The sequence below is a fragment of the Cetorhinus maximus genome, chromosome 32 (genome assembly GCF_964194155.1).
Source record: "Cetorhinus maximus chromosome 32, sCetMax3.hap1.1, whole genome shotgun sequence".
NCBI classification, from domain to species: domain Eukaryota; kingdom Metazoa; phylum Chordata; class Chondrichthyes; order Lamniformes; family Cetorhinidae; genus Cetorhinus; species Cetorhinus maximus.
The window spans coordinates 17,713,217-17,740,667 of record NC_135910.1 but is presented as its reverse complement, the minus strand read 5'-3'; the positions used below and the strand labels follow the sequence as shown (position 1 = coordinate 17,740,667).

At 46.4% G+C, this 27,451-nt stretch overlaps 1 protein-coding gene across 2 annotated transcripts in view; it reads left to right on the top strand.

Annotated features, from left to right (window-relative positions):
• Window positions 1-26,914, top strand: part of LOC144671506 (uncharacterized) — a 48,112-nt gene extending 21,198 nt beyond the window's left edge. The window contains exons 4-7 of one of the 2 annotated variants that reach the window (XM_078533466.1): window positions 3,780-3,830; window positions 5,854-5,994; window positions 23,388-23,464; window positions 26,481-26,914. In XM_078533466.1, coding sequence (XP_078389592.1) covers window positions 3,780-3,830; window positions 5,854-5,994; window positions 23,388-23,464; window positions 26,481-26,487 — 276 coding nt within the window. In that variant the 3' untranslated portion in view covers window positions 26,488-26,914. Of the gene's footprint in view, window positions 1-3,779; window positions 3,831-5,853; window positions 5,995-7,488; window positions 7,887-23,387; window positions 23,465-26,480 lie in introns of those variants that run through there. The other variant, XM_078533465.1, reaches the window with a different exon arrangement.
• Window positions 26,915-27,451: the final 537 nt, after the last annotated feature.

The window sequence follows — 27,451 nt, the reverse complement described above, 5'->3', positions numbered from 1 at the left end:
CCTCCAGTGTAAACCCTCCCACTCCAACATAAACCCCTCCCCCTCCAGTGTAAACCCTCCCACTCCAACATAAACCCCTCCCCCTCCAGTGCAGTGCAAAATCACAAGCTTTGACTATCCACTAATTTTTTATGACTCTGAACCCAGTTTAAACCCTTCCCCTTCCAATGTAAACCCTCCCCCTCCAATGTAAACCCCCCCCTCCAATGTAAACCCTCCCCCTCCAATGTAAACCCTTCCCCCTCCAGCGTAAACCCTCCCCCTCCAATGTAAACCCTCCCCCTCCAATGTAAACCCTTCCCCCTCCAGCGTAAACCCATCTCCCTCCAGTGTAAACCCTCCCCCTCCAGAGTAAACCCTTCCCACTCAGTGTAAGCCCCTCCCCCTCCAGTGTAAACCCTCCCCCTCCAATGTAAACCCTTCCCCCTCCAGTGTAAACCCTTCCCCCTCCAGTGTAAATCCCTCCCACCCAGTGTAAACCCCTCTCCCTCCAGCATAAACCCTCCCCCTCCAGTGTAAACCCTCCCCACTCAGTGCAAGACCTTCCCCATCCAGTGTAAACCCCTCCCCCTCCAGTCTAAATCCCTCCCCCTCCAGTCTAAATGCCTCCCCCCTAGTGTAAACCCTCCCCAAACCACCCCCATTCTAAATCACCCGCCTTGAATGAATGGAGTTTAATTTTTTTTGCCCTGGCTTATTGATTGGCTGTGCTCTATGACAACATAGTGCTCCAGTCAGATAAGGGAGCAAATTACTGTCTCCCCTTTCCATTGTAGAGTCATTCATTTGTAGACGTTTATTAAGCTTTACAACTTGCCACAACAAGGCATTCCATATCCGAGTAGTGATAATTTTATGAATGATACAAATGTAATTAATCTATATGTCAATTGCAGCATATTAATTCAACGTATACATTTGAATTTACATATGAATGAGTTGTTCGAGACCAGAAAACTTCCATTTCCATGGACTGGAAGAATCGGAATCCAGTGAGCTGCTCAGAGGAGATGGTGGTGTAGTGATAATGTCACTGGGCTAGTAATCCAGAGGTCCAGGCTAATCTTCAGGACCCATGGTGGAATTTAAACTTCAATTAATTCATTTTTTAAAAAAATCTGGAATGGAATGCTAGTCTCCATAATGGTCATGAAACCATTATCGATTGTTATATAAACCCACTGGTTCACTAATGCCCCTTAGGGAAGGAAATCTGCAGTCCTTACCTGGTCTGGTCTACCTGTGATCCCAGACCCACGGCAATGTGATTGACTCTTAACTGCCCTCTGAAGTAGTAAGCCATTCAGTTCGAGGGCACTAAAGGATGGGAGACAAACGCTGGCCTTGCCAGTCCTGCATCCTGTGAAGGAATTTTTATATATGGGTGGCCGTGCCTTCCGCTGTTTGGGCTGCTCTGAAATTCCATCCCTAAACGTCTCCTCCTTCAAGATGATCCTTAAAATCTGTCCCTTTGACCAGGCTTTTGGGCAGTTGCCCTAGTATTTTCTTAAGTGGTTCAGTGTCAAATTTTGTTTTATAACACTCCAGTGAAGAGATGTTTTATTACATTAAAGGTTCCATGTAAATGCAAGATGCTCTTGTTGAAGTCAAAGGATATTTCAGGAACTTTGTGAGCACCTACCAGCCTCTGTAAACCTGAGCTTATCCAAAACTCTGCTACTCAGTATCTTAACTCACACCCCTGTGCTCACTGACCTACATTGGCTCCTGTTGCATCAATGCCTCACTTTTAAAATTCTCATTCTCATGTTCAAAGTCTTCCATTACCTCCCCCTCCCTATCCCTGTAACCTTCCCCCAGCCCCTACAACCCTCCCTATCTCTGTAACCTTCCCCCAGCCCCTACACCCCTCCCTATCTCTGTAACCTCCTCCAGCCCCTACACCCCTCCCTATCTCTGTAACCTCCTCCAGCCTCTACAACCCTCCCTATCTCTGTAACCTCCTCCAGCCTCTACAACCCTCCCTATCTCTGTAACCTTCCCCCAGCCCCTACAACCCTCCCTATCTATGTAACCTTCCCCCAGCCCCTACACCCTTCCCTATCTCTGTAACCTTCTCCCTGCCCCTACACCCCTCCCTATCTCTGTAACCTCCTTCAGCCCCTACACCCCTCCCTATCTCTGTAACCTCCTCCAGCCCCTACACCCCTCCCTATCTCTGTAACCTTCTCCCTGCCCCTACAACCCTCCCTATCTCTGTAACCTTCTCCCTGCCCCTACAACCCTCCCTATCTCTGTAACCTTCTCCCTGCCCCTACAACCCTCCCTATCTCTGTAACCTCCTCCCTGCCCCTACAACCCTCCCTATCTCTGTAACCTTCTCCCTGCCCCTACAACCCTCCCTATCTCTGTAACCTTCCCCCAGCCCCTACACCCCTCCCTATCTCTGTAACCTTCCACCAGCCCCTACACCCCTCCCTATCACTGTAACCTCCTCCAGCCCCTACACCCCTCCCTATCTCTGTAACCTCCTCCAGCCCCTACACCCCTCCCTATCTCTGTAACCTCCTCCAGCCCCTACACCCCTCCCTATCTCTGTAATCTCCTCCAGCCCCTACACCCCTCCCTATCTCTGTAACCTTCCCCGGGCCCCTACACCCCTCCCTATCTCTGTAACCTTCCCCGGGCCCCTTCACCCCTCCCTATCTCTGTAACCGTCCCCGGGCCCCTACACCCCTCCCTATCTCTGTAACCTTCCCCGGGCCCCTACACCCCTCCCTATCTCTGTAACCTTCCCCGGGCCCCTACACCCCTCCCTATCTCTGTAACCTTCCCCGGGCCCCTACACCCCTCCCTATCTCTGTAACCTTCCCCCGGCCCCTACAACCCTCCCTATCTCTGTAACCTTCCCCGGGCCCCTACACCCCTCCCTATCTCTGTAACCTTCCCCGGGCCCCTACACCCCTCCCTATCTCTGTAACCTTCCCCGGGCCCCTACACCCCTCCCTATCTCTGTAACCTTCCCCGGGCCCCTACACCCCTCCCTATCTCTGTAACCTTCCCCGGGCCCCTACACCCCTCCCTATCTCTGTAACCTTCCCCCGGCCCCTACACCCCTCCCTATCTTTGTAACCTTCCCCGGGCCCCTACACCCCTCCCTATCTCTTTAACCTTCTCCAGCCCTACAACCCTCTGAGATTTCTGCACTCCTCCAATTCTGGCCTCTTGTGCATTTTCACCATTCCACCATTGGCAGCCGGGCCTTCAGCTGCTTAGCTCCTAAGCTCTGGAAATCCCTCCCTAAACCTCTCTGCCTCTGTACTCTCTCTCCTTCTTTAAGTTGCTCCCTAAAACCTACGTCTTTGACTAAGCTCTTGGTCGGTCATCTGTCTGGTTGATCTCCTTATGTGGCTTGGTGTCAAATTTTATTTGATAATCGCTCCTACCAAGTGTCTTTACAAGCAACATTTAAATGTTGCAGGCCCGAATTACAATGTTCCTGTGAAGGTACAAGTTCCACATGGAACAATGCTCTTCGGATTCCATACTGTCCAACTATTTTCCCCTCTTGTTTTCTTATGTCCAGTATGAATGGTGATGATGTATGGGAAACTAATTCGGGATTACTATGGCCAGCTGTGAGGGGGAGCGGCATTCCAGGTGATCAGGGGAGGATTGGAAATGTATTTCCCACTTTTCTGCTTTGACGAGGCTGAGGATGATGGAATGGGCAGCTCACAGAGAAATTAAAGGTTATAAGAAAGAAATGATGATTTTAAAAATTATATAATAATATTTAAATATTATTTATCATTTAGGGAAAAGAGTGTGACATCAGGCTGTACTGTCCTAATCTGAATGGCATCAAAGTGAGTATTCGGTAATGGGCTTGTATTTAATTTAACTAATTGTGTTTGTTGGTTTCTCAACATTGAGAAACCAGGTGAGGTTGCCACGCAAACTCCTCTCTCCTATCTGCAGGTCTGAACCTGGCCAATCTGGGGTTCACTACTCCAAATACCACCGCCACCACCCCCAGCCATCCCATTCACACACTAACCTTCGTTCTGCTCCACCATTCCATCCAAACTCGATGCAGAAAACGGCAGGGGTAAGATTCATCTAGCCCGCACTGGCAGTGGGGAACACAGGCCACAAAATCGGAACTTTCAGTGCTCTAAACTATTGAACAGATTCCCCCACGTAGAGCAAGATTGGTGAACTTACCCTATTATCTCGGCTTTCTCCTGTGTGTTCAGCTCAGTTTGAACACCAACTCTGGCCCACAAAGGCTCCTCAATATATTTTTCTGCATTGGACAGGGGAGAGAGGCAAACTAAACTCCTTCATTTTTTTCTGACGTCTGTGTGCAAGTAAAGGTGCTTTAATTTTGGAAATAGGCTGTGGCGTGTTTCCACAACCTCCTATTGGTGACGCCAATTTTAAAGTGATTCGCAGCAAATTCTCTTTAGTGTTAAATTGGAAGTATTGTTTATTCATACATTCAAAACTGGGCATGTTCACAACTACATACACACACACACACACGCACACAAGAAGGCGATGGGAAAGAGGGTTTTTACAACTGTGAATAACTTAAAAAGAAAAAGAATCAAAGATATGGATATTAATTCACATCATTGGCAGAGTCCAGGATGTTAGAGTCCAGCGAGGGTTCCTCCACATAGGAGTTGAAGTTCAGGCCGGTTCAGCTAGCTGAAAAAAGGAGTTGCAGAACTCCCTTAAAGTTGCTGGTTATGCAGTGAGGTGAGGTTGGTATATAGGGACTTGGCCTACTCTGTAGGCGATGGCAGGAATATTCCAGAAAACCAGGTTTCGAGGAGGATTAGACTTGAAGCAGACTTTATCGCTCTAGAGTCCTGCTTTGGTGTTGACAGGCTGGGAGTTAACAGCAGACTGAGTTGGGAGGCTCAGGATGTAACATTAAAACATTCCAAAGGCCAGAGGACCTTATGTCATGTGTTGTTGTCCATTGATGAGTCAGTTGCAGGTTAACAAGCAGTTTCTATGCCTCTTGTCAAAATTCATTATTCACCTTAAGAGATAGATGGTGACTATTAGCGCCTCCACAGGTATTGTGAGTTTTGTTGGCTCTACCTTTGTTATAAATCCAGGCTGGGGAGACAGACTGTCTGCCAGTCCCTGGCTTCATTGACTGTAATGGATCCACACAGTGATAGGTGTGAGATTCCACAAGGGTGAGGATTGAGCTTTTGTCCTGTAATTACTGTTGGAAGTTTCCAGAACTGTAGCCAACTTGCAAATCACATGACTTGTAGCAATCATGTTTTGGTCCAGCAAAGTCCATTTTTAAATAAGCAGAAAGCAAGGTTTTATTCAAACAGTTTATGATCTCTTACATGTCTTAAAAACATGATACTTTTCTCTTGACTATTTCTGCCACCAACCATATATTTTGCTTCATTCACCTCGATTTTGGTTAGATATTTATACATTCTTTCAGCACTTTTCCTTGCCGTTGTTTGGCTGCTTTTTTCTTTTCCCTGTCATTCGCCACTGTCTCTTTAATCCTTTTTTCAAAAATGAACACGTCGAGCAGCCCATTACAGCCCACGACAGCCCCTCTGTAGCAGGGGTCAACAGTCTAGGTCCAGGCTTCAGATACAGGCTTGCTTGTGTATTTCCAACATTTTGTTATTTCATCTTCCCAAGATTTTCAACTCTTTTAAAAAAACAAAATGAACATTCCTAAATTTGAAGCAAAGCCAAGACAGCTTACACTCCACCCACGGGAAAGAACCCCATTACATAATGTTACATGATACTTGTCTAGCCTTTCACATTTGCTCTTTCCTGAGTCCACACTTTCCCTACGCATATAGAGATGGTGCGATATTCATTTTTATGCAGGATTGCTGGAAAGAGACACTGGAATGTTTCAAGGCCGAACTGAATGTCTTGGATTTTGAATTTGATGGAGATTCAAAGTGGGAGGTGACGCAGCTCATATCCAACTTAAAGGAGCGATTTGATGTCCATCTCTCTTATTTGGTAAGCTCAATATCTGGTGGCCTGCTCTGGTTTGTGTAGACATTTGTTACGGTGTTGGAGCGATCGCAGCCGATTGCTTGTTTAATACCATCTGCTGTGGATCACACTGACTCACATGATAAACATGATGGCTTACATTTTAAAACCTTCCATGGAGATAGCATTAAGGGTTAAACACTTGCATCAAAATAACGAAAGAACTTCATTGGAATATGTTAAACTTTATACCATTAAATTGACTGACCCCAACTTAATTTCACATTTTCAATGATTACCTTCCCTCCCTAGAACCCAACGTCAAATTCCAAGACATGTCCCATTTTCACTATGCTTGGTTAATGTTCAGTTTCAGTGCCCATTTCACAGCCCCATCCCTCCTTCGCTGTGAAAGGTGATCTTATAGAGGTGGACATTAAAGGGACTGCAGAATACCAGCTAATGCAAGTCACCAGATCTCTTCCCGAATCCCACATCACTGAAATTTGGTTTAATCATAGCAAATGGGTGTACAATAGTTAAGGGTTATAGAAAGGTTAATCTAGAATAGTACTTTAAATTGAGAGCAATTCATAGGTTCGAACTAGTAGAAGGCAAATTCAGGATGGATTACCTAAAGATTCCTCTTCACACAGAGACTTGGTAGACTCCGAAATAGAGCAATGGAGGTGAAAGTCCTGGGAACATTGAAGGAACATTGAGATACTGTCATGAGGGAATGCAGCTTCATTCTGCAAGGATGAAATAAGAGGGGCTAATTGGCTTTCCTCATTGATAACTACCTTGTCAATTCTGGCTTGATGTTATCTACAATGTCTGCCAGCTGTTTATTTCTAAATTCTGGGAACAGCGAAGTGGTCACTGATATACGTGTGAAGTGTTAATGAAATGGAAAGTTAAGGGAGGGGGGTTGAAATCTGCATCCAGAGTTGAGAGGGAGAATACAATAGGGATGAACAACTTTGTTTGATTTGAATGGAGTACCCAGATCCAGAGGCCACAGACTAAAATGAACAAAGCTCTGGTGAGGCTGGAGACTAGACTTGTTTTTTCCACAACGTTAGAGATAAAGTAAAGAACCTGTGCTGAGAAAAAAAACATTAAAATCTTGAAATTAAAACTAAAGTGAACTGAGCTACTAAGATGAACACTAATAAACCCAATAAGGAATTTAGGAGAAACATCTTTACCCAGAGAGCAGTGAGAATGTGGAACTCACTGCCACAGGGAGTAGTTGGAGTTGAATAGTGTTGATACAGTTAAGGGGGAGCTGGATAAGCACATGAGGGAGAGAGGAATATGCTGATGGGTTGAGCTAATGTAAGGTTGGGAGGAGGCACGTGGGAGAGGAAGAATTGGTGTTGGATGGATCTGTTGGCTGAATAGCCTGTGTCTGTGCTGTGCATTTAATGTAGCCTGAGGCATTTCTGAATGAACAAGACCCCCTGGAGAGGGCATGGCATTCAGTATAATCAGAGTTGAACTGTCCTCTCGCAGAATGCATCCAAAGGCTGCCAACATTGTGAAATCTATGAAGAGAAACCTGCGACAAAATTTCTAAGCAATTTGAAGACATTTATGCAGTATCACAACAAAAATGGATGTCTACCACAATAGTGAAGGACATTTCAAAAGCACTTCATTGGCTGTAAAACGCTTTGGACATCTTGAGGTTGTGACAGGCGTTATAGAACTCCTTCCTTTCTTCCCATAATAAATGCGAATGGATTTAAGCAAGGAGATGGGTTTTCTGGTGGACTATGCGACCAGTGAAGAGATGGAACATTCTAGAAAGGAGAATTTGGCAGTGACCCCTGTATATGAATATTGAGTAAGTATGAACTTTCTCAACAGTCTAATGAAAAATTGGAGTTATTCTTTGTTCTAGTATTAAATACCGTACCTCCACACGCTGGGGGTTACGTTTCACAATGGGGATGTTACAGGTTGCTGCCAACTCCAGTATAAATCTTATTAAGAATATAAAAAATAGGAGTACACCCAGCATGGTAGCATCATAGTTATGCTGTTGGACTAGTAATCCAGAGGCCTGAATTAATGATCCTAAAATATGAGTTCAAATTCCACCATGGTAACTGAGGGGAATTTAATTTCAGTTAATAAAATCAAATTTATCTGGAATTAAGAACTAGCGTTGGCAATAATGACCACAAAAAATACCAGGCTGTCATTAAAAACCCACCTAGCTCACAAATGTCCCTTAGTGAATTAAATCTGCCGTCCTTACCCAGCCTGGCCTACATGTGACTCCAGACTCACAGCGGTGTGGTTGACTCCTAGCTGCCCTCTGAAATGGCCGAGCAAGTTGTACCCGAGGAGGTGGCTCACCACCCCCTTCTCCAGGGCAATTAAGAAGGGGCAATGAATGCTGGCCCAGCCAGCGATGCTCAAATCCCGTGAACGAGTAGAAAAAAATGGGGGGTTAGGCCTATACGACCCTTTGAAACAGGCCTGACATCCAATTGGATCACAGCTGATTTCCTCCCTCAATTCCAATTTTCTGCCCTATCCTTTGATTCCATTTTAAACGGCGCAGAAAGTGGGTGTCTCATTGAAAGCAGGTTGCAAATGGTTACAAGGCGTGGGCAGATAAATCTCAAAGTAAAACTGTTAATGACCTCTGTGGCAGAAAGCCACATGAAAGTTATTTGTTTTGGCTGCTTTGGCGGACATGCCGTTTCCTTCCTGTGTATATTGTGAGCTACTGCATGAAACAAAATCATCTTTCAAGACTTTATATGTTTGAAGGGCGTAACTAACTACAGATTGCACTTCAGTCGCTGTTACCCAGCTACGAGTAAGCGATCTGCCGAATAGCCCAGTGACAGTTACTGAATGTAAGGACGCCCTTCTAAAACAAGGCGGCAATGGAGTTGGGAGAGAGACTTTACAAAGTCACTCTTCAGATGTGCAACTACGTTGTGGCGATAAGGAATGTTGATGTGGCAAGTCAACAGTGGAAAGTTTTGACATAAAGGAATGATTAAAAATCATCACCACGGGAAGTAAGATTTATGGGGACAGGAGGAGGCCATTCGGTCCCTTGAGCCTGTTCCAATGTTCAATGAGGGGGTCATGGCTGGTCACGACATTGCCCACCTTGGCTCCATAATGCCTCAATCCTCTTGTCTAGCAAAAGCCTATCAATCTTAGATTTAAAATGACTAATTGAGCTAGCATATACTTCTACCAGACTTTGTGTGATGAAGTAGTTTCTCCTTTTTCCCCTGAATGGCCTGGTTGTTTTTAAGGTTGTGACTTCTTATCCTAGACTGCCCCCCGCAGCAGAACAAGTTTCCCTCTATCTACCCTATAAAAACGCCCCTTAGCTTTCTTTATTACAGGCAAGAAACGCACGTTTTTTTAATAATTCATTTCAATCTCTACATTAGCTTCAGATACCTGTATGGTTAGATTCTCTCCAGCTAAATTTGAGTTGTATTCGGAAAGACAAGGTTGAACGCTGGCACAGTGCTGGTGCTCGCTGGTGCTAGAGCAATTGAAAGTGCATCAGTTCACGTGTATATTGGCCCACTAACATGTGACCAATATAATTACACCAACTGACAATACTGGGGAAAGAGTTTCACCAAACCCCCCCCAATGATGTTGCTGGATGTAGAGATCGAAATAATTCCTTTTGTGCATGACAGTGACTTTCACACCGAGTGATTCTTGATGAATGAGACCAGTTAGTGAGCAGAAAATTGGTTTTTCAACTGCACCTTGGAAACCAGTTATGTTTATGATTATGTTCTAGTTGTCACCAGTTCAGTTTTTTTTGTGTGATGGCAGTGTAGTGGTGATGTCACTAGACTAGTAAACCAGAGGCCCAGGTTACTTCCACCAGGGAGTAGATGCGGGCATGGGTTCAAATCTCACCACAGCAGCTGGTGGATGTTAAATTTAATTGATAAACCTGGAATATAAAGCTAGCCTCACTAACATTCTTTAGGGAAGGAAGCCTGACACCCCTCCCCCACACAACAATGTGGTTGCCTCTTAACTGCCCTCTGAAATGACCTAGCAAGCCACTCAGTTCAAGAGCAATTAGGGATGGGCAACAAATGCTGGCCTTGCCAGTGATGTCCACATCCCGTGAAAGAGCAAATGAAAAAAGGTAAAAAATTCCTCTCCAAGTGCACTTATAGAGTACATATGAAATAGGAAGAAGCAGGCCATTCAGCCCCTCAAGCCTTCTCTGCTGACCTGTTTGTGTTTCGAGTTCCACATTCCCACCTAACCCCAGTAACCTTTGATCCCCTTGCCTAACAAGAATCTATCTACCTCTGCCTTAAAAATATTCAGTAACCCCCACCTCCACCACCTTCTGAGGCAGAGAGTTCCAAAGTCACACAACCCTCGGAGAGAAAATATTTCTCCTCATCTCTGTCCTAAAAGGGCGACCCCTAATTTTAAAACAGTGCCCCCTAGTTCTGGACTCACCCACAAGAGGAAACATCCTTTCCATGTCCACCTTGTTGAGACCATTCAGGATCTTATATACTTCAATCAAATCACCCCTCACTCTTCTAAACTCCAGTGGAAACAAGCCCAGTCTGACTAACCTTTCCTCATAAGACAACCCACTCATTCCAGGAATCAATCTAATAAACCTCCTCTGAACTGCCTCCAATGCATTTACATCATTCCTTAAATAAGGAGACCAAAACTGCTCACAGTATTCGAGATGCGGTCTCACCAAAGCCCTGTATAACTGAAGCATAACATCCTTAACTTTATGTTTAATTCCTCTCATGATAAACAATAGCATTCCATTAGCCTTCTTAACTACTTGCTGTACCTGACTCATGCACGAGAACACCAAGATCCCTCTGGCACCTCGGAATTCTGCAGTCATTTTCCGTTTAAGTAATACTCTGCATTTATATCCTTCCTGCCAAAGTGAACAACTTCACATTTTCCCACATTATACTCCATCTGCCGGCATTTTGCCCACTCACTCAACTTGTCTATATCCATCCGCAAACACCTTATTTCTTCACAACGTACTTTCCTACCTATCTTCGTGTTGTCTGCAAATTTAGCTCCCGTGGGCAGGGTTTTCCGGTCAGTGAGCAGGATTGGGGCCTGCTAACCGACGCCTAAAATGACACGGGGATAGGTTGGGTGTGCATCCCGATGTCACCCCGCGTCATTTAGGCTTTCAGCTCGGCAGCCGCTGAACTATCAATGGCCTATTAAGGCCAATAAAAAACTAATTAACTGGATGGATGGACCTGCCCATCCAACCCAGGAGCCCAGAATGGCCTTGGAAGAAGCATGAAACCTCATCCGCGGGCGGGATGAGGGTTAATGGGGGCTTTTAAATGTCTATCAAATGTTTAACTAAAAGTTAAGGACGTGTCCCAACTCATGTGGCAGTGTCACATGAGGGGACAGGCCAGGGAAATTTTTTAATTACCTTTCTGCCAACCTTTGAATGGGAGCCGATCTCCCTGAGGCGGCACTTAGCCTCAGGGAGACCTGTGCGCTCTGTCGCCCACATGCGTGAAAGAGCGCACTCCCGGCTGTGAGGGAATCTCTCCCCCCACCTCCCGCCCACACAAGGAGCGCACAGAGCTTCCTGGCGGACGTCACGCTGGGTGGGCCTTAATTGGCCCGTCCACGTAATATGGTGGCGCGCCCCACAACCGCCCCCCACCATGAGGGGAAAATGTTCCCCCATGCCATCGTTCCCCTCATCTAAGTCATTGATATAAATCGGTAAAAGTTGAGGCCCCAGTACGGATTCCACATGTCACATCCTGCCAACCAGAAAAAGACCCATTTATGCATACTCTCTGTTTTCTGCCAGCCAGCCAATCTTCTGCCCAGGCTAATATGTTGCCCAACACCATGAGCTTTTATTTTCCGCAATAACCTTTGATGTGGCACCTTCTGGAAATCCAATACATCCACTGCACATGTTACTCCTTCAAAGAACCGTAATAAATTGGTTAAACATGAAGAAAAATTTCCCCCCCCCACCATTAGGGGGGGGAAGTGAGGGAGCGGGCACGGGCGGGTGCGCCTCCAAGGGGCACGCTGCCATTTTACATGGGCGGGCCAATTAAGACCCACCCAGCGTGACATCCGGTCAGAAGCGCTGTGCCCTTCTTGTGCGGGCGGGGGGGGGATTCCCTGAGCTGGGAGTGCGCTCTTTCATGCACGTGCGCGACAGAGCGCACAGATCTCCCCGAGGCTAAGTGCTGCCTCAGGGAGATTGGCTCGGGATTAAAATTTTTAAGACAAATGATAAAAAAAATCTCCCTGACACGTTCCCTCATGTGACACTGTCAGATGAGTTGGGACATGCCCATCACTTTTATGGAAATATTTAATTAAAATTTAAATGCCTTCATGGAACCTCATCCCGCCCGTGGATGAGGTTTGATGCTTTTTCAGAAGCCCACCAGGGCTCCCGGCCTGCCCGCCAACCTTAAGGTCGGACGGGCAGGTCCATTAATGACTTTAATTCGTTTTTCAATGGGCCCCTGCTAGCCTGAAAATGGTTCCACCCGACGTCATCTCGCGTCATTTTACGCGTCAGCGAGTGGGCCCCGCCCCCACTCGCCAACCGGAAGATGCTGCCCCATGATTTCCCTTTCACAAAACCACACTGACTCTTCCTGATTACCTTGAGCTGTTCTAAGCGCCCAACTATAACCTCCTTAACGACCGATTCTAACACCTTCCTCACGACACACGTCAGGCTAACTGGCCTATAAGTTTCCTGTTTCGTGCTCCCTCCCTTCTTGAATGGAGGGGTTATATTTGCTACTTTCCAGTCTGATAGAACCTTTCCAGAATCTAGGGAATTTTGGAAAATTAACACTAACACATCCACTTCCTCATTAGTCACCTCTTTCAAGACCCGAGGATGAAATCCATCAGCACCTGGAGACTTGTCAGCCTGCAGCTCCATCAGTTTACTCAGTACCACCTCCCGAGTGATTGTAATTTCACCCAAGTTCCCCCCTCCCTTCCATCTACTGATTTGCAGCTATTACTGGAATGTTTTTTGTATTCTCTTTGGTGAAGACAGAAGCAAAACATTTGTTCATTTCACCCACCATTTCCTTATTATCTACTTTAACTCCCCTTTCTCACCCTCTAGAGGACCAACATTCACTTTACTTATTCTTTCCCTGTTTAAATACTTGTAGAAACTCTTGCTCTCCGTTTTTGCATTTCTAGCTAGCTTCCTCTAAAACTCTAATTTCTTCCTCCTGATGAACCTTTTAGTCATTCTCTGCCGTTCTTTATCTTCTGACCAATCATCTGACCTGCCACTCATCTTTGCGCAGTTGTATGCTTTTTCCTTTAAGTCTGATGCTTTCATGAACTACTTTAGTTAACCATGGATGGTGGGTCCTCCCTTCAGAATTTTTCTTTATAGTAGGAATGTACTTATTCTGAAATATCCCTTTAAATGTCTGCCACGGTTTCGCTATTGATCTATCCTCTAGTCTAGTTTCCCAGTTCACTTCAGTTAGCTCAGATTTCACGCCCACACAGTTGCCCTTATTTAAGGTTAAAATATTAATCTTAGACCCACTCTTTTCCCTTTCAAACTGGGTGTGAAATTCAATCATATTGTGGTTGCTGCCTTTACTCTGAGATCATTAATTAATCCTGTCACATTACACAATACCAAGTCTAATATAACCTGCTCTCTGGTCGGTTCCAGAACATGCTCTCTAAGAAACTATCTCAAAAGCATTCTATAAATTCCTCATCCAGGCTGCTACTGCCAATCTGATTTTTTTTCCAGTTTATATCACCCATTAGATTAACATCACCCATGATTATTGCCTTCCCTTTATCACAAGCACACAATATTTCTTCTTGAATACTTTGTCCTACACTGTGGCTACATTGTTAAGGAGCCTGTAAACCACTCCTACTAGTGAACATGCCAAGGTTCTTTAGCGTGCTGTAGGCTTTGAGTCAGAAGTTCCTAGGTTCAAGCCTGTCTTCTGGACTTGAGCCTACAATCTAGGTTAAGCCTCCGGTGTAGTACTGACTAGATGCTGACCTTCAGACAAGATTTCAATCTCTGGCCCTGTCTCTTCAGATGGACCCAAAACATCCCACGGTTTCTATTTGTAAAAGAGCAGGGAATTCTTCTGACATTATGACCAAAATTCTACCCTCAATCACCACCCAAAGCAAATTAGCTAAACACAGATTTCATTATCGTTTGTGGGAGCTTGCTGTGCAGAAATGGCTGCCATGTTTGTCTACTGTCATTGCATCTCCCTGCAAGGAATGGGGCTTGGAAATGTTTCTGGCTAATGTGATCAGCTGCTAGAGAGATGCAAGTCTCTTTCTCTCTGGAACATTTTGCTGACCCCCATCTATGGCAGAGTCAGAGATGTTAAGGTGGTTAACCAAATATTGTGTGTGTGTGTAGGGATGGGTGTGGGTGGGTGTGGGTGTGTGTGTGTGTAGGGGTGTGTGTGTGTGTAGGGGTGTGTGTGTGTGTAGGGGTGTGTGTGTGTGTAGGGGTGTGTGTGTGTGTGTGGGGGTGTGTGTGTGTAGGGGTGTGTGTGTGTAGGGGTGTGTGTGTGTAGGGGTGTGTGTGTGTAGGGGTGTGTGTGTGTAGGGGTGTGTGTGTGTAGGGGGGTGTGTGTGTAGGGGGATGTGTGTGTAGGGGGGTGTGTGTTTAGGGGGGTGTGTGTAGGGATGTATGTGTGTAGGGATGTGTGTGTGTAGGGATGTGTGTGTGTAAGGATGTGTGTGTGTGTAAGGATGTGTGTGTGTGTAGGGGTGTGTGTGTGTAGGGGTGTGTGTGTGTAGGGGTGTGTGTGTGTGTGTGTGTGTATGTAGGGGCATGTGTATGTAGGGGCATGTGTGTGTAGGGGCATGTGTGTGTAGGGGCATGTGTGTGTAGGGGCATGTGTGTGTAGGGTGTGTGTGTGTAGGGTGTGTGTGTGTAGGGTGTGTGTGTGTTTAGGAGTGTATGTGTGTAGCAGGTGTGTAGGGGTGTGTGTATGTAGGGGTGTGTGTGTATAGGGACATGTTTGTGTAGGGGGTGTGTGTGTGTGTAGCAGGTGTGTGTGGGTGTGTGTAGGGGTGTGCATGAATGTGTGCGTAGAGGTGTGTGGTTGTGTAGGTGTATAGGTGTAGTGGTTGACTACATACTTGCTGGAGCAAGTAACCTCAAGGTGAATACCATTGGCTACACTTCTTAGGGTTTCATTGTAGAGGCTTTGCCCCATAGTTTGTGTGGAGTGTAAGCTGATAATGGCAGGCCAAGTGAATAGGTTGTAGACCTTAGAGAGCGACAGGACCAACAGTCTACCTACTTAATCACTGTGATTTAAGGATTAAGAAATGAATAATGAGGATAACATAAAGTCAGACCGGACACAGAAAGAGGGGGAAGGGGGGATTGGATTAAGAGAGAGAAAAACAGATAGGGAAAGGAAACAATGTCAAGCTTAAAATTTGATATTTTCTAAAACCTCTACCCACAATTAAGTGCCAGAAGGAATGAGACTCCATAATTTAAATTCTTCACTTTCTAGGCCAGAGAGGTTATTTGGTAGTCATTAACAATTATCCCAACATTAAAAGACTATTAATTCAAAGGAAAAAGTACCACAGATGGCAGGGGAGGCAGCAGTGTAGTGATACTGTCGCTAGACTAGTAACCCAGAGGCCCAGGCCAATGTTTTGGGAACTTGGGTTCAATCCCACCACAGGAGCAAGTGGAATTTAACTTCAATTAATAAATGTGGAATTGAAAGCTAGTCTTAGTAATGCTGACTATGAAACCAGTGTCGATTGTTGTAAAAACCCATCGGGTTCATTAATGCTTTTTAGGAAAGGAAATCTGTGCTGGTCTTACCTGCTCTGGCCTACACGTGACTCCAGACCCACAGCAATGCTAAAATGGCCTAGCCATTTTCAAGGGCAATTTGGGATGGGCAGCGAATGCTGGTCTCGCCAGTGATGCCCGCACCCCGTGAAAGAATAAAGAAACAAAAATGCTGAAAATTTGAAACATGAGCAGAAAATATTTTTCTTTCTGGAACAACTATGAACCAAACCTTCTATTACACATTAAAGAGGGACATTTGTGCTTCACAGTTGTCGTCTGAGGCAAACCTAAAATCCCGGACCTTACCCGTGAGGGTGATCATTTTGTGTGCTCAGCAATAACGTGCTCCTGTGGCCAAGTTCAATTCCTGTTTCACCAGATGGGCTGCTGCTGACATGTTTATTGATTATTCTATCTGCATTTTTCCAGTTTGTCAGATTCTTTGCATTGGTTGACATTAGGAAACATGCCTAGGCAAAAAAATTAAGCAGCGGAACAGCGTGCATGCATCTAACTGAGGCCAACTGGATCAGTAACCTCTGTCTCATAACATCAGCAGGTCCACTTCCCAGCTACCCCTTAGCTAGTATTTTTCAAATATGTTCATTAGATTCGGGTACCGATCGCAAAGTCAATATTTATTACCCGTTCCTCGTTGCCCTTGAGGAGGTGGTGTGGAGCCTGTGCGAGAGAGTGGGCCGGGCTGCTAATTCCCTGGAGTTCAGAAGAATGAGAGGTGATCTCATTAAAATTCTGAATGGGCTTCACAAGGTGGGTAGCGAGAAAATGACTCCCCTGGTCGGGGAATTGGAACCCTCAGTCACAGTCTCAGGATAAGGGGTCAGCCACTTAGGATAGAGAGGACAAGAGAGCTCTTCATTCAAAGGATGATAAATCTTTGGAATTCTGTACCCCTGCGAATGCTAGTTGCTCAGCCATTGAGTTTCTGAGGGGAGGTGGTGGTAATGGTAATGTAACTGGACTACTAACCCAGAGGCCCAGGCTAATGCTCTGGGGACATGGGTTCAAATCCTACCAATGGCCGCTGGTGCAATTTAAATTCAATTAATAAATCTGGAAGCTAGTCTCAGTAATGGTGACCATGAAACTAGCATTGATTGTTATAATGCCCTTTAGGGAAAGGATTCTGCTGTCCTTACCTGGTCTGGCCTACATGTGACTCCAAACCCACAACAATGTGGTTGGCTCTTAAACTTCCCTCTGAAATGGCCTAGCCAGGCACTCAGTTTAGGGGTAATTAGGGATGGGTAACAAATGCTGGCCTTGCCAGCAATGCCCACATCCCACGAAAGACTAAGTTAAAAAAAACTGTTGATAGATGTTTGGATGCTGAGGGGAATTAATGAATATGAGGATAGTGTAATAGGGTGGAGCTGAGCTAGATTACGTTTGGGACAAGTTTAATGGGCCAAATGGCCCACTCTAGCTCCTAATATTCTAGCACCGCTGCAGTCCATCCAGCCCGAAAACTGTGATTCTCTCCCTCCACCTTTTCTTCAGTATTTCACATCTTTGAGTGACAGATCTACTAAATGTGAAATTGCAGGTCAAGGTCTTCAGGAGGTCTTGGCCAGTTTAGAGCAGATATGCACACAGAGCAACAGGAGGGTCAGGAAAACCAGCCCACTGTACCTGCTCTGCCTGTGTGTTAACCCTGACGGTTTTACCTCTTTGAAGCCCCCAATCCGCACCCATATCCCTTAAAATCTCAACTTCCTAGGTAATGAATTAACACTGCCCACCTTGAAGCGCACAGTTAAATACTTCCATGCCCATTGACTATGTATCATGAGGGCATTCATCAAGGCTGGGAATTCCCTCAGGCATGTTCTTGTTTTACCATTGCAGCTGTCAGAACACAAGGAAGGCAACTCAATACCCTTCAAGCAGAACCAAGTATTAACTGCAAGGATGTTTATTGCCACAGTAACATATATCCCTGGCGCTGCAGGGGAATCCGCCAGCATCATGGCTGAGGTGCCTCTGAAATGTTTTTCTTTAACAGCTAACTTTGCTACCTATAATCTGACCATCTCTTCATGCCCTTCCCTGTCATCTTTATCTTCTAGCCTTTGCTGACACTTGGCATTAATCATGGCCAAAAAACAGCACGGCATATTGTCAAAGTCCCACTGATACACCCTGTTGTGTAATAATAGACTGGGTGAAAACAAACAAAGCTGCTTATGGCACAGAAGTTAAATTAAAAATGGCTGTGGCTTCTGGTCAGCATCTGGACTGCTCGAGGGGCGCGGCAGACTTGGAGATGCAAATGGGATATTATCCTTTTAATTCTGGCCAGGAAGCTTTGTAAAACTGCAGACGCAAAGCTCCAGAATAATTTCCACAAATGCTGACACCCCAGTTTTTGGGAATGCTTACTAGAACTTCCTCATTCTTTGGTGTTATCCAAGCCTTACAACTTCTCAACACTTTCCAGGCTCCAGCGAGAAGGGAGGGAATCAGGAGGTTTCCTTATTTTTTAAAACATCAAAACGCTGCAAAGAGGAGGCTTGACAGAGGTGTTGGGAATATTGAAGGGTTTTGGACAAGTAAATAAGGCAAACGTAGGGAAACTATTTTTTTTAACACAGTGAGTGTTGTGATTGGGACTGGGATGCGGATTGGGATTGGGATGGGGATTGGGATGGGGATGGGGATGGGGATGGGGATGGGGATGGGGATGGGGATGGGGATGGGGATGGGGATGGGGATGGGGATGGGGATTGGGATTGGGATGGGGATGGGGATGGGGATGGGGATGGGGATTGGGATGGGGATGGGGATTGGGATTGGCACTCTCTCTGGCCTGAGTTTTCAGCTCGGCGGGTGGGCGTGATTGGCAAGCCCGGGATTGGCCGGGAAACAGATCGCCAACCGTGATTGGCCCCCCCCCGACCACGATCTCATGCTGGCTGGCCAATTAACGGGCAGCCAGCATGAAACAGGCGGCGAGGAGCTCAGCGTCGCCAGGATGGTGGGGGGGCGATAAGAGAGCGGGCAATGACGTCAACTAGGGCGCGGGCGAGCGCTGACAGGTGGCTTCCTGAAGGCGGAGAGCTGCCTCAGGGAGCTGAAGGCCCGAAACCCAGGAAATAAAGCTTCCAAAATCAGGAAAACAATGTCCAAGCATCAGGTACCTGAACATATAGATGATAAAAATGCTGTCCACAGATTTCTATTTTTATTTCATTTAATGACGGAAACCTCATCCTGCCCTTGGACGAGGTTTCATGAAAAATGTAAAGGCCGCCTGGCCGATTCGCCCGTCCGCCAACCCTAAGGTTGGACGGGCTACGTAGAACGACAAACAATTGCGCCATTGACCTCATAACTGTCCGCGGGTACGCGCCCGCCGACCGAAATATTGCGCGAGCGCGGGATGACATCGGGACACTTGCCCAACATCATCTCGTGCGATTTCCTGCCCGATCAGGTCAGGCACGCACCTGCCCGGTCAGCATTAAAATTCAGCCCCCTGAATGGGCAGTGGAATCCGATTCAATGGGAAGTTTCAAAAGGAAATTGGATAAATACCTGAAGGGGGAATTTACAGGACTGCGCGGGGAAAGAGCAGAGGAGTGGGATCCATTCAGATGGCACTACCAAAGGGTCAGCACAAACATGATGAGCTGAATGGCCTCCTTCTGTGCTGACAGCATTGCGCGATCCTATACAATGGGGAACATAAATATTTGGGAAACTGTGCTTTTAACAGAGACTAGAGAACGAAGGATAAACTGCAGCCGGGACTGAATTTCTGTCAAAAGCAAATCTAATGAGGCTAACACTCAACAAAACTAATAGTCCACATGGACCATGTCCAACCCAATATGGCAGAGAGACGGTTAGCTTTGTTGATATCTTAGGAAGCCAAGGAGAAACATAGAAACATAGGGCAGAATTTTCCCCCCACCGGTGGGGCGAGTTCAGGAGCAGACGTGTGGTGGCACACCTCCGATTGGTGCCCCCAACGTGGGTGGGCCAATTAAGGCCCACCCAGCATGACATCTGCAAGAAAGCGCTCCCTGTGCGGGTGGTGGGGGGGGGTGGGGATTCCCTGAGCTGAGCGTGCACTATTTCGTGAATGCGCATGAAAGAGCGACTCATCTCCCTGAGGCTAAGTGTAAAAAAATTCTCTGACATGTCCCCTCGTGTGACATTGTCACGTGAGTCGGGACATGTCCATCACTTTCAGTTACACTTTTAATAAATATTTAAAAACCCACATGAAACCTCATCCCGCCCGTGGATGAGGTTTGATGCTTTTTCTATTCCCCGCCAGGGCTCCCGGCCCCTACCCGCCAACCTTAAGGTTGGACGGGCAGGTCCATTAATGACCTTAAGTACTTTGTCAATGGCCTCCATTAGCCATTGACAGGTCGGTGGGCTCACAGCTGATTCTGCTGAGCCCCCGCCTACCTGAAAATTGAAATGAGGCGCGGTGACGTCGGGAGTTCCGCCCAATGTCATCCCGCGTCATTTTACCCGTCGGTGAGTGGGGCCCGCCCCCAACTCGCCAACCGGGAAATCCTGCCCATAGAAAATAGGAGCAGGAGTAGGCCATTCGCCCCTTTGAGCCTGTACCAGCATTTAATATGATCATGGCTGATCCTCTAACTCAACGCCATATTCCCACTTTCTCTCCATACCCTTTGACGCCCCTTTCTTGAATATACTCAGTGACCCGGCCTCCACAGCTTCTGTGGTAGAGAATTCCACAGGTTGACCACCCTCTGATTGAAGAAATTTTTCCTCGTCTTCGTCCTAAATGGTCTACCCCGTATCCTGAGACTGTGGCCCCTGGTTCTAGACTCCCCAACCAGGGGCATCATCCTCCCTGCATCCAGTCTGTCTAGCCCTGTTAGAAATTTATGCATTTCAATCAGAGCCCTTCTCATTCTTCTAAACTCTAGTGAATAGAGGCCCAGTCGAACCAATCTCCCCTCATACAACAGTCCTGTCATCCCTGGTATCAGCCTAGTGAACCTTCGCTGCACTCCCTCTATGGCAAGTATATCCTTTCTTAGGTAGAGAGACCAAAACTGCACACAATACTCCAGGTGTGGTCTCACCAAGGCCCTGTATAACTGCAGTAAGACATCCCTACTTCTGAACTCAGATCCTCTTGCAATGACGACCAACATACCATTTGCCTTCCTAACTGCTTAGCTGCACCTGCCTGTTTACTTTCATTGACTGGTGTACAAGGACACCCAGATCCCTTTGTACATCCACATTTCCCAATATATCACCATTTAAACAATACTCTGCCTTTCTGTTTTTCACAGTGAAGTGTACAACTTCACATTTATCCACGTTATACTGCATCTGCCATGTGTTTGCCCACACACACAACTTGTCTAAATCGCCCTGAAGCCTCCTTGCATCCTCCTCACATCTCACAACCCCGCCCAGTTTTGTGTCGTCGGCAAACTTAGATATATTGCATTTGGTTCCTTCATCCAAGTCATTTATATATATATCGTGAATGGCTGGGGCCCAAGCACTGATCCCTGCGGCTCGCCACTAGTCACTATCTGTCACCAGGAAATAGACCCATTTATTCCCACTCTCTGTTTCCAGTCTGTCAACCAATTCTCAATCCATGCCAGTATATTACCCCCGATCCCATGTGCTTTAATTTTGCCCATGAGCCTCTTATGTGGGACCTTATCAAAAGCCTTCTTGAAATCCAAATACACCACATCCACTGGTTCTCCCTTATCTATTCTACTAGTTAAATCCTCACAAAACTCCAGTAGATTACTTAAGCATGATTTCCCTTTCATAAACCCATGCTGACTTTGTCTAATCCCATTAATGCTTTCCAAGTGTTTTGTTACCACATCTTTTATAATAGACTCTAGCATTTTCCCCAGGACTGATGTTAGGATAACTGGTCTGTAATTCTCTGTTTTTACCTCTGCCTCCTTTTTTAAATAGTGGGGTTACATTTGCCACCCTCCAATCTGTAGGAACTGCTCCAGAGTCTATAGAATTTTGGAAGATGACCACCAATGCATCCAATATTTCCAGGGCCACTTCCTTTAGTACTCTGGGATGTAGATTATCAGGCCCTGGGGATTTTTCAGCCTTTAACCCCATTAATTTCTCGAGCACCATTTTTTTACTCATACTGATTTTCTTCAATTCCTCCCTCTCACTAGACACTTGGTTCCCTAATATTCCTGGGAAATTATTTGTGTCCTCTTCTGTGAAGACAGAACCAAAATATGTGTTCAATTCTTCTGCCATTTCTTTGTTCCCCATTATTATTTCCCCCATTTCTGACTGTAAGAGACCTACATTTGTCTTCATTAACCTCTTTCTCTTCACATATTTATAGAAGCTTTTACAGTCAGTTTTTATGTTCCTTGCAAGTTTACTCTCATCTACTCCATTTTCCCCTTTCTGATCAATCTTTTTGTCCACTTTTGCTGAATTCTAAACTGCTCCCAATCCTCAGACTTGCTGCTTTTTCTGGCAATTTTATATATGTCTCCTCTTTGGATCAAATACTATCCCTAATTTCTTTTGTAATCCATGGTTGAGTCACCTTTCTTGTTTTATTTTTGTGCCAGACAGGAATGAATAATTGTTGTAATTCATGCATACATTCCTTAAATGTTAGCCATTGCCTATCCACTGTCAACCCTTTAGTAAGGTTCCCCAATCCATCATTGCCAACCCGCGCCTCATACCCTCGTTCCCTTTATTTAGATTCAGGACCCTAGTTTCTGATTCAACTTCTTCACTCTCCATCCTAATGAGCAATTCTATCATTTTATGGTCGCTCTTCCCCAAGGGACCCCGCACAACAAGATTGTTAATTAATCCTTTCTCATTGCACAATACCCAGTCTGAGATAGCCTGCTCTCTAGTTGGTTCCTCAATGCATTGGTTTAAAAAGCCATCACGTACACACTCCAGGAAATCCTCCTCCACGGTATTATTGCTAGTTTGGTTTGTGCAATCTATATGCAGATTAAAGTCACCCATGATTACAGTTGTACCCTTATTGCATGCATCTCTAATTTCCTGCTTAATGCCCTATATGGAAAAGAAGGTCATAGATAAACCATTGTTGTCAGGCTTCCAGACGGCGCTGAGTTTCCTGGAAACCTCCCCCGCCCCATGCCCTTCCTTGCCAAAATTATCCCAGTCCATCTTGTGTCCCTCCACTTGTTGTTCTGAGTGGTGTGTGGGAGGAGCTGCATACTGTTGGCAAGGCAGAGCAAGGTTCTTCCAAGGGTCAATCTCAGTAGGGAGGGAGAGAGAGAGGAAGACTCCGTTTAAAATCATGAAGGGTTTAGATAGATTTTAAAAAGGCAAACTGTTACCAATGGCTGAAGAGGACACAGATTTAAGGCAATTGTCAAAAGAACCAGAGACGATTTTTATTCATTTAGCAGCTAGGATTTTGAATATGCTGCCTGTTAGGGTACAATGCTGGAACAGCTTTGTGACTCTCAATGTGATCTACAGTTATCTGATCTGAGTTTCTGCTTCTTCATTGCAGTCCTTTCAGCTGATCTGGATAGCAACATTGATGGGGATTTGCACAGCCTATTCTCCAAGTGGTAGCTGTGGAACAAGGTGAGCAACTAATCCAGTAAAACTATTAAGTGCATGTATTTTACATTCATGCCTCTCACTCCCCTCCATGCCTCCTTCCTCAGGTGCATAGCCTGCTCCTTCAGTTGTGTGTTGGAACACGGTGCACTTGTCTGCAATGACACTTGAGAAGCCCCAAAACAAAAACAGAATTACCTGGAAAAACTCAGCAGGTCTGGCAGCATCGGCGGAGAAGAAATCAGTTAACGTTTCGAGCCTTCATAGCCCTTCGGCAGAACTGAAGCATAGTTAGAAGAAGGGAGAAATATAAATTGGTATAAGGTTGGGGTGGGCAGGGGGGGGTGGAGAGAGAGACATTGAGGGTGTGGTGATTGTGGAGATGAGCAGATAATCAAAAGATGTCACAGACAAAAGGGTCAAAGAGGTGTTTTGTCTGAGAAAAGTACTAATTAAGAATGGAGGACAGGATATTCAAAGTACAGCTCTAGTAGGGGTGGGGTGGAAAGGCTAACAAGGTTTTAGTTTTAGATTTAAAAATAATGGAATTAGGTGGGAAAAGAAAAATCTATATAAATTATTGAAAAAAAAAGCGGTGGGGGGGGGAAGAAACGGAGTGGGGATGGGGGGAGGGGGAGTTTAAGATCTACAGTTGTTGAATTCAATATTCAGCCCGGAAGGCTGTAAAGTGCCTAGTCGGAAGATGAGGTGCTGTTCCTCCAGTTTGCGTTGGGCTTCACTGGAACAATGCAGCAAGCCAAGGACAGACATGTGGGCAAGAGAACAGGGTGGAGTGTTAAAATAGCAAGCGACAGGGAGGTTTGGGTCTTTCTTGCGGACAGACCGCAGGTGTTCCGCAAAACGGTCGCCCAGTTTGCGTTTGGTCTCTCCAATGTAGAGGAGACCGCATTGCGAGCAACGAATGCAGTAGACTAAGTTAGGGGAAATGCAAGTGAAATGCTGCTTCACTTGAAAGGAATGTTTGGGCCCTTGGACGGTGAGGAGAGAGGAAGTGAAGGGGCAGGTGTTGCATCTTCTGCGTGGGCATGGGGAGGTGCCATAAGTGGGGGTTGAGGAGTAGGGGGTGATGGAGGAGTGGACCAGGGTGTCCCGGAGGGAACGATCCCTACGGAATGCCGTCAGGGGGGGTGAAGGGAAGATGTGTTTGGTGGTGGTATCATGCTGGAGTTGGCGGAAATGGCGGAGGATGATCCTTTGAATGCGGAGGCTGGTGGGGTGATAAGTGAGGACAAGGGGGACCCTATCATGTTTCTGGGATCATCCTCCGCCATTTCCGCCAACTCCAGCATGATGCCACCACCAAACACATCTTCCCTTCACCCCCCCTGACGGCATTCCGTAGGGATCGTTCCCTCCGGGACACCCTGGTCCACTCCTCCATCACCCCCAACTCCTCAACCCCCACTTATGGCACCTCCCCATGCCCACGCAGAAGATGCAACACCTGCCCCTTCACTTCCTCTCTCCTCACCGTCCAAGGGCCCAAACATTCCTTTCAAGTGAAGCAGCATTTCACTTGCATTTCCCCTAACTTAGTCTACTGCATTCGTTGCTCCCAGTGCGGTCTCCTCTACATTGGAGAGACCAAACGCAAACTGGGCGACCGTTTTGCGGAACACCTGCGGTCTGTCCGCAAGAAAGACCCAAACCTCCCTGTCGCTTGCCATTTTAACACTCCACCCTGTTCTCTTGCCCACATGTCTGTCCTTGGCTTGCTGCATTGTTCCAGTGAAGCTCAACGCAAACTGGAGGAACAGCACCTCATCTTCCGACTAGGCACTTTACAGCCTTCCGGGCTGAATATTGAATTCAACAACTTTAGATCTTAAACTCCCCCTCCCCCCATCCCCACCCCGTTTCTTCCACCCCCCCGCTTTTTTTTCAATAATTTATATAGATTTTTCTTTCCCCACCTAATTCCATTATTTTTAAATCTAAAACTAAAACATTGTTAGCCTTTCCACCCCACCCCTACTAGAGCTGTACTTTGAATATCCTGTCCTCCATTCTTAATTAGCACTTTTCTCAGACAAAACACCTCTTTGACCCTTTTGTCTGTGACATCTTTTGATTATCTGCTCATCTCCACAATCACCACACCCCCAATGTCTCTCTCCCCCCCCCCATCCCCCCCCGCCCCCCCGCCTCCCAACCTTATACCAATTTATATTTCTCCCTTCTTCTAACTATGCTTCAGTTCTGCCGAAGGGCCATGAAGGCTCGAAACGTTAACTGATTTCTTCTCCGCCGATGCTGCCAGACCTGCTGAGTTTTTCCAGGTAATTCTGTTTTTGTTTTGGATTTCCAGCATCCGCAGTAGCTTTTAGCTTTTTGTTTTTATCTTGAGAAGCCCCATACCACCCAGGACAAAGCAGCCCACCCACCATCTTAAACCTTCACTCCCTCCGCCACTGAAGCATAGTGGCAGCAGTGTGCACGATATACAAGATGCACTGCAGCAACTCACTCCTTCGACAGCACCTTCCAAACCCATGACCTCTACCACTTAGAAGGGCAAGGGCAGCAGGCGCATGGTCTAGTCTTGAGCATTAGATTTAGACTCATACCTTGGGTCTGGACTTGAGCTTTGGACCTAGACTCACAGGTGAAGAGTTAGCCTTCAGTTACATTTAAGGAGGCTGGAACATCAGCCCAGTATTGAGTCATCTCCTTCAGGAGAGAAGAGAGATGAAATGAGTGGCCCGATTCTGATTATTGGTTAGACTTTTCTTTTATTCATTTATATGATGTAGGCTGGGCCAGCATTTATTGCCCAGCCCTGGAGAAGGTGGTGGTGAGCTGCCTTCTTGAACCGCTGCAGTCCATGCGGTGTAGGTACACCCACAGTGCTGTTAGGAAGGGAAGGAACTCTAGGATTTTAACCCAGCTGCCAGTACTTACTGTCAGTACTTAGAACCACAGCACAGTCAGGGGGCCATCTGAGGTCAACTCAAACCTTTTAGAAATGGAAAAACCTTAAAAATAATTAAAATTGGTCTCTCGTTGATCATTTTCACAGCTTGTGATTTGAGCTCATCCACTCCTTGTGGGGGAAATCGGATTGATCCAGGGAGTTTTGATTTTGTGAAAAGTGTTGGGGCTCCACAGATCATCCAGTTGTTGATGTCTCGTACCAACAACGAGTTTTCATCTTGATTCATCCCTGCTGCAAGTGACCAGCAACCAGCACTGGCCCCGAACCACACTTCAAACCACTGGGCAGCAAGAAGAGTTCAGCCGCTGGGATAACGAGGATGATTGAAGACTGTGTTTTCCATCACTGGTCAGGAGAGTCTCAGCTGTAACCTTTGCTGTTGACCCTGGAGGGTCATCGCTGCCTGAGCGGGAAGCGTTTTAGTCATCCACGTGTCAGCTTCGTGTGAATCCCGGTTTAATCGTTTCGAAGTTGCACCTTTGGATTTAAAAAAAGAATTAAATTAACCAGTAAGGGTACTACGCGTGTTCAAGATCGTGAAGAGATTTAATACAGTAAATGAGCAGAAACTGTTTCCAGTGACAGGATGATTGGCAAAAGAACAGGAAGCGGGAATGCAAAGGAACTGAAAGGACAAAGGGAACAGATTTACTACCCACCCCCCACAGTGGGTTTGTTGGTGGGAGGGCATTTATTCAGGTGGGAGGGTGGCAGGTGAGGACCCCAGTGTTGTCCCAGCTGCACTCTGGTAAAGTCGGTAGTGGGATGGCTCACTGCTATTTAAGGCTCTCATGGGCAATTCATGGCCATTTAAGAGCCTCATCCCACCACCACTGGTGTTAACCCAGCGGCAGACAGCAGGTTCGCCATGTGGTGAGCGCATGCTGGCTCCCGAGGGGGAAGCGGGGAGGAGAGTGCGCGGATCCCTCATTCAAAGACACTCAGTGCCCGATCGAGGGACTCCGCATCGGGAAGGGGTGAGCCTCTGAGAGCCAATTGCCCCCTGCCCTTGCTGTTGACAGCACTCTCCCATGATGCCCACCCCGTGGAGTCCC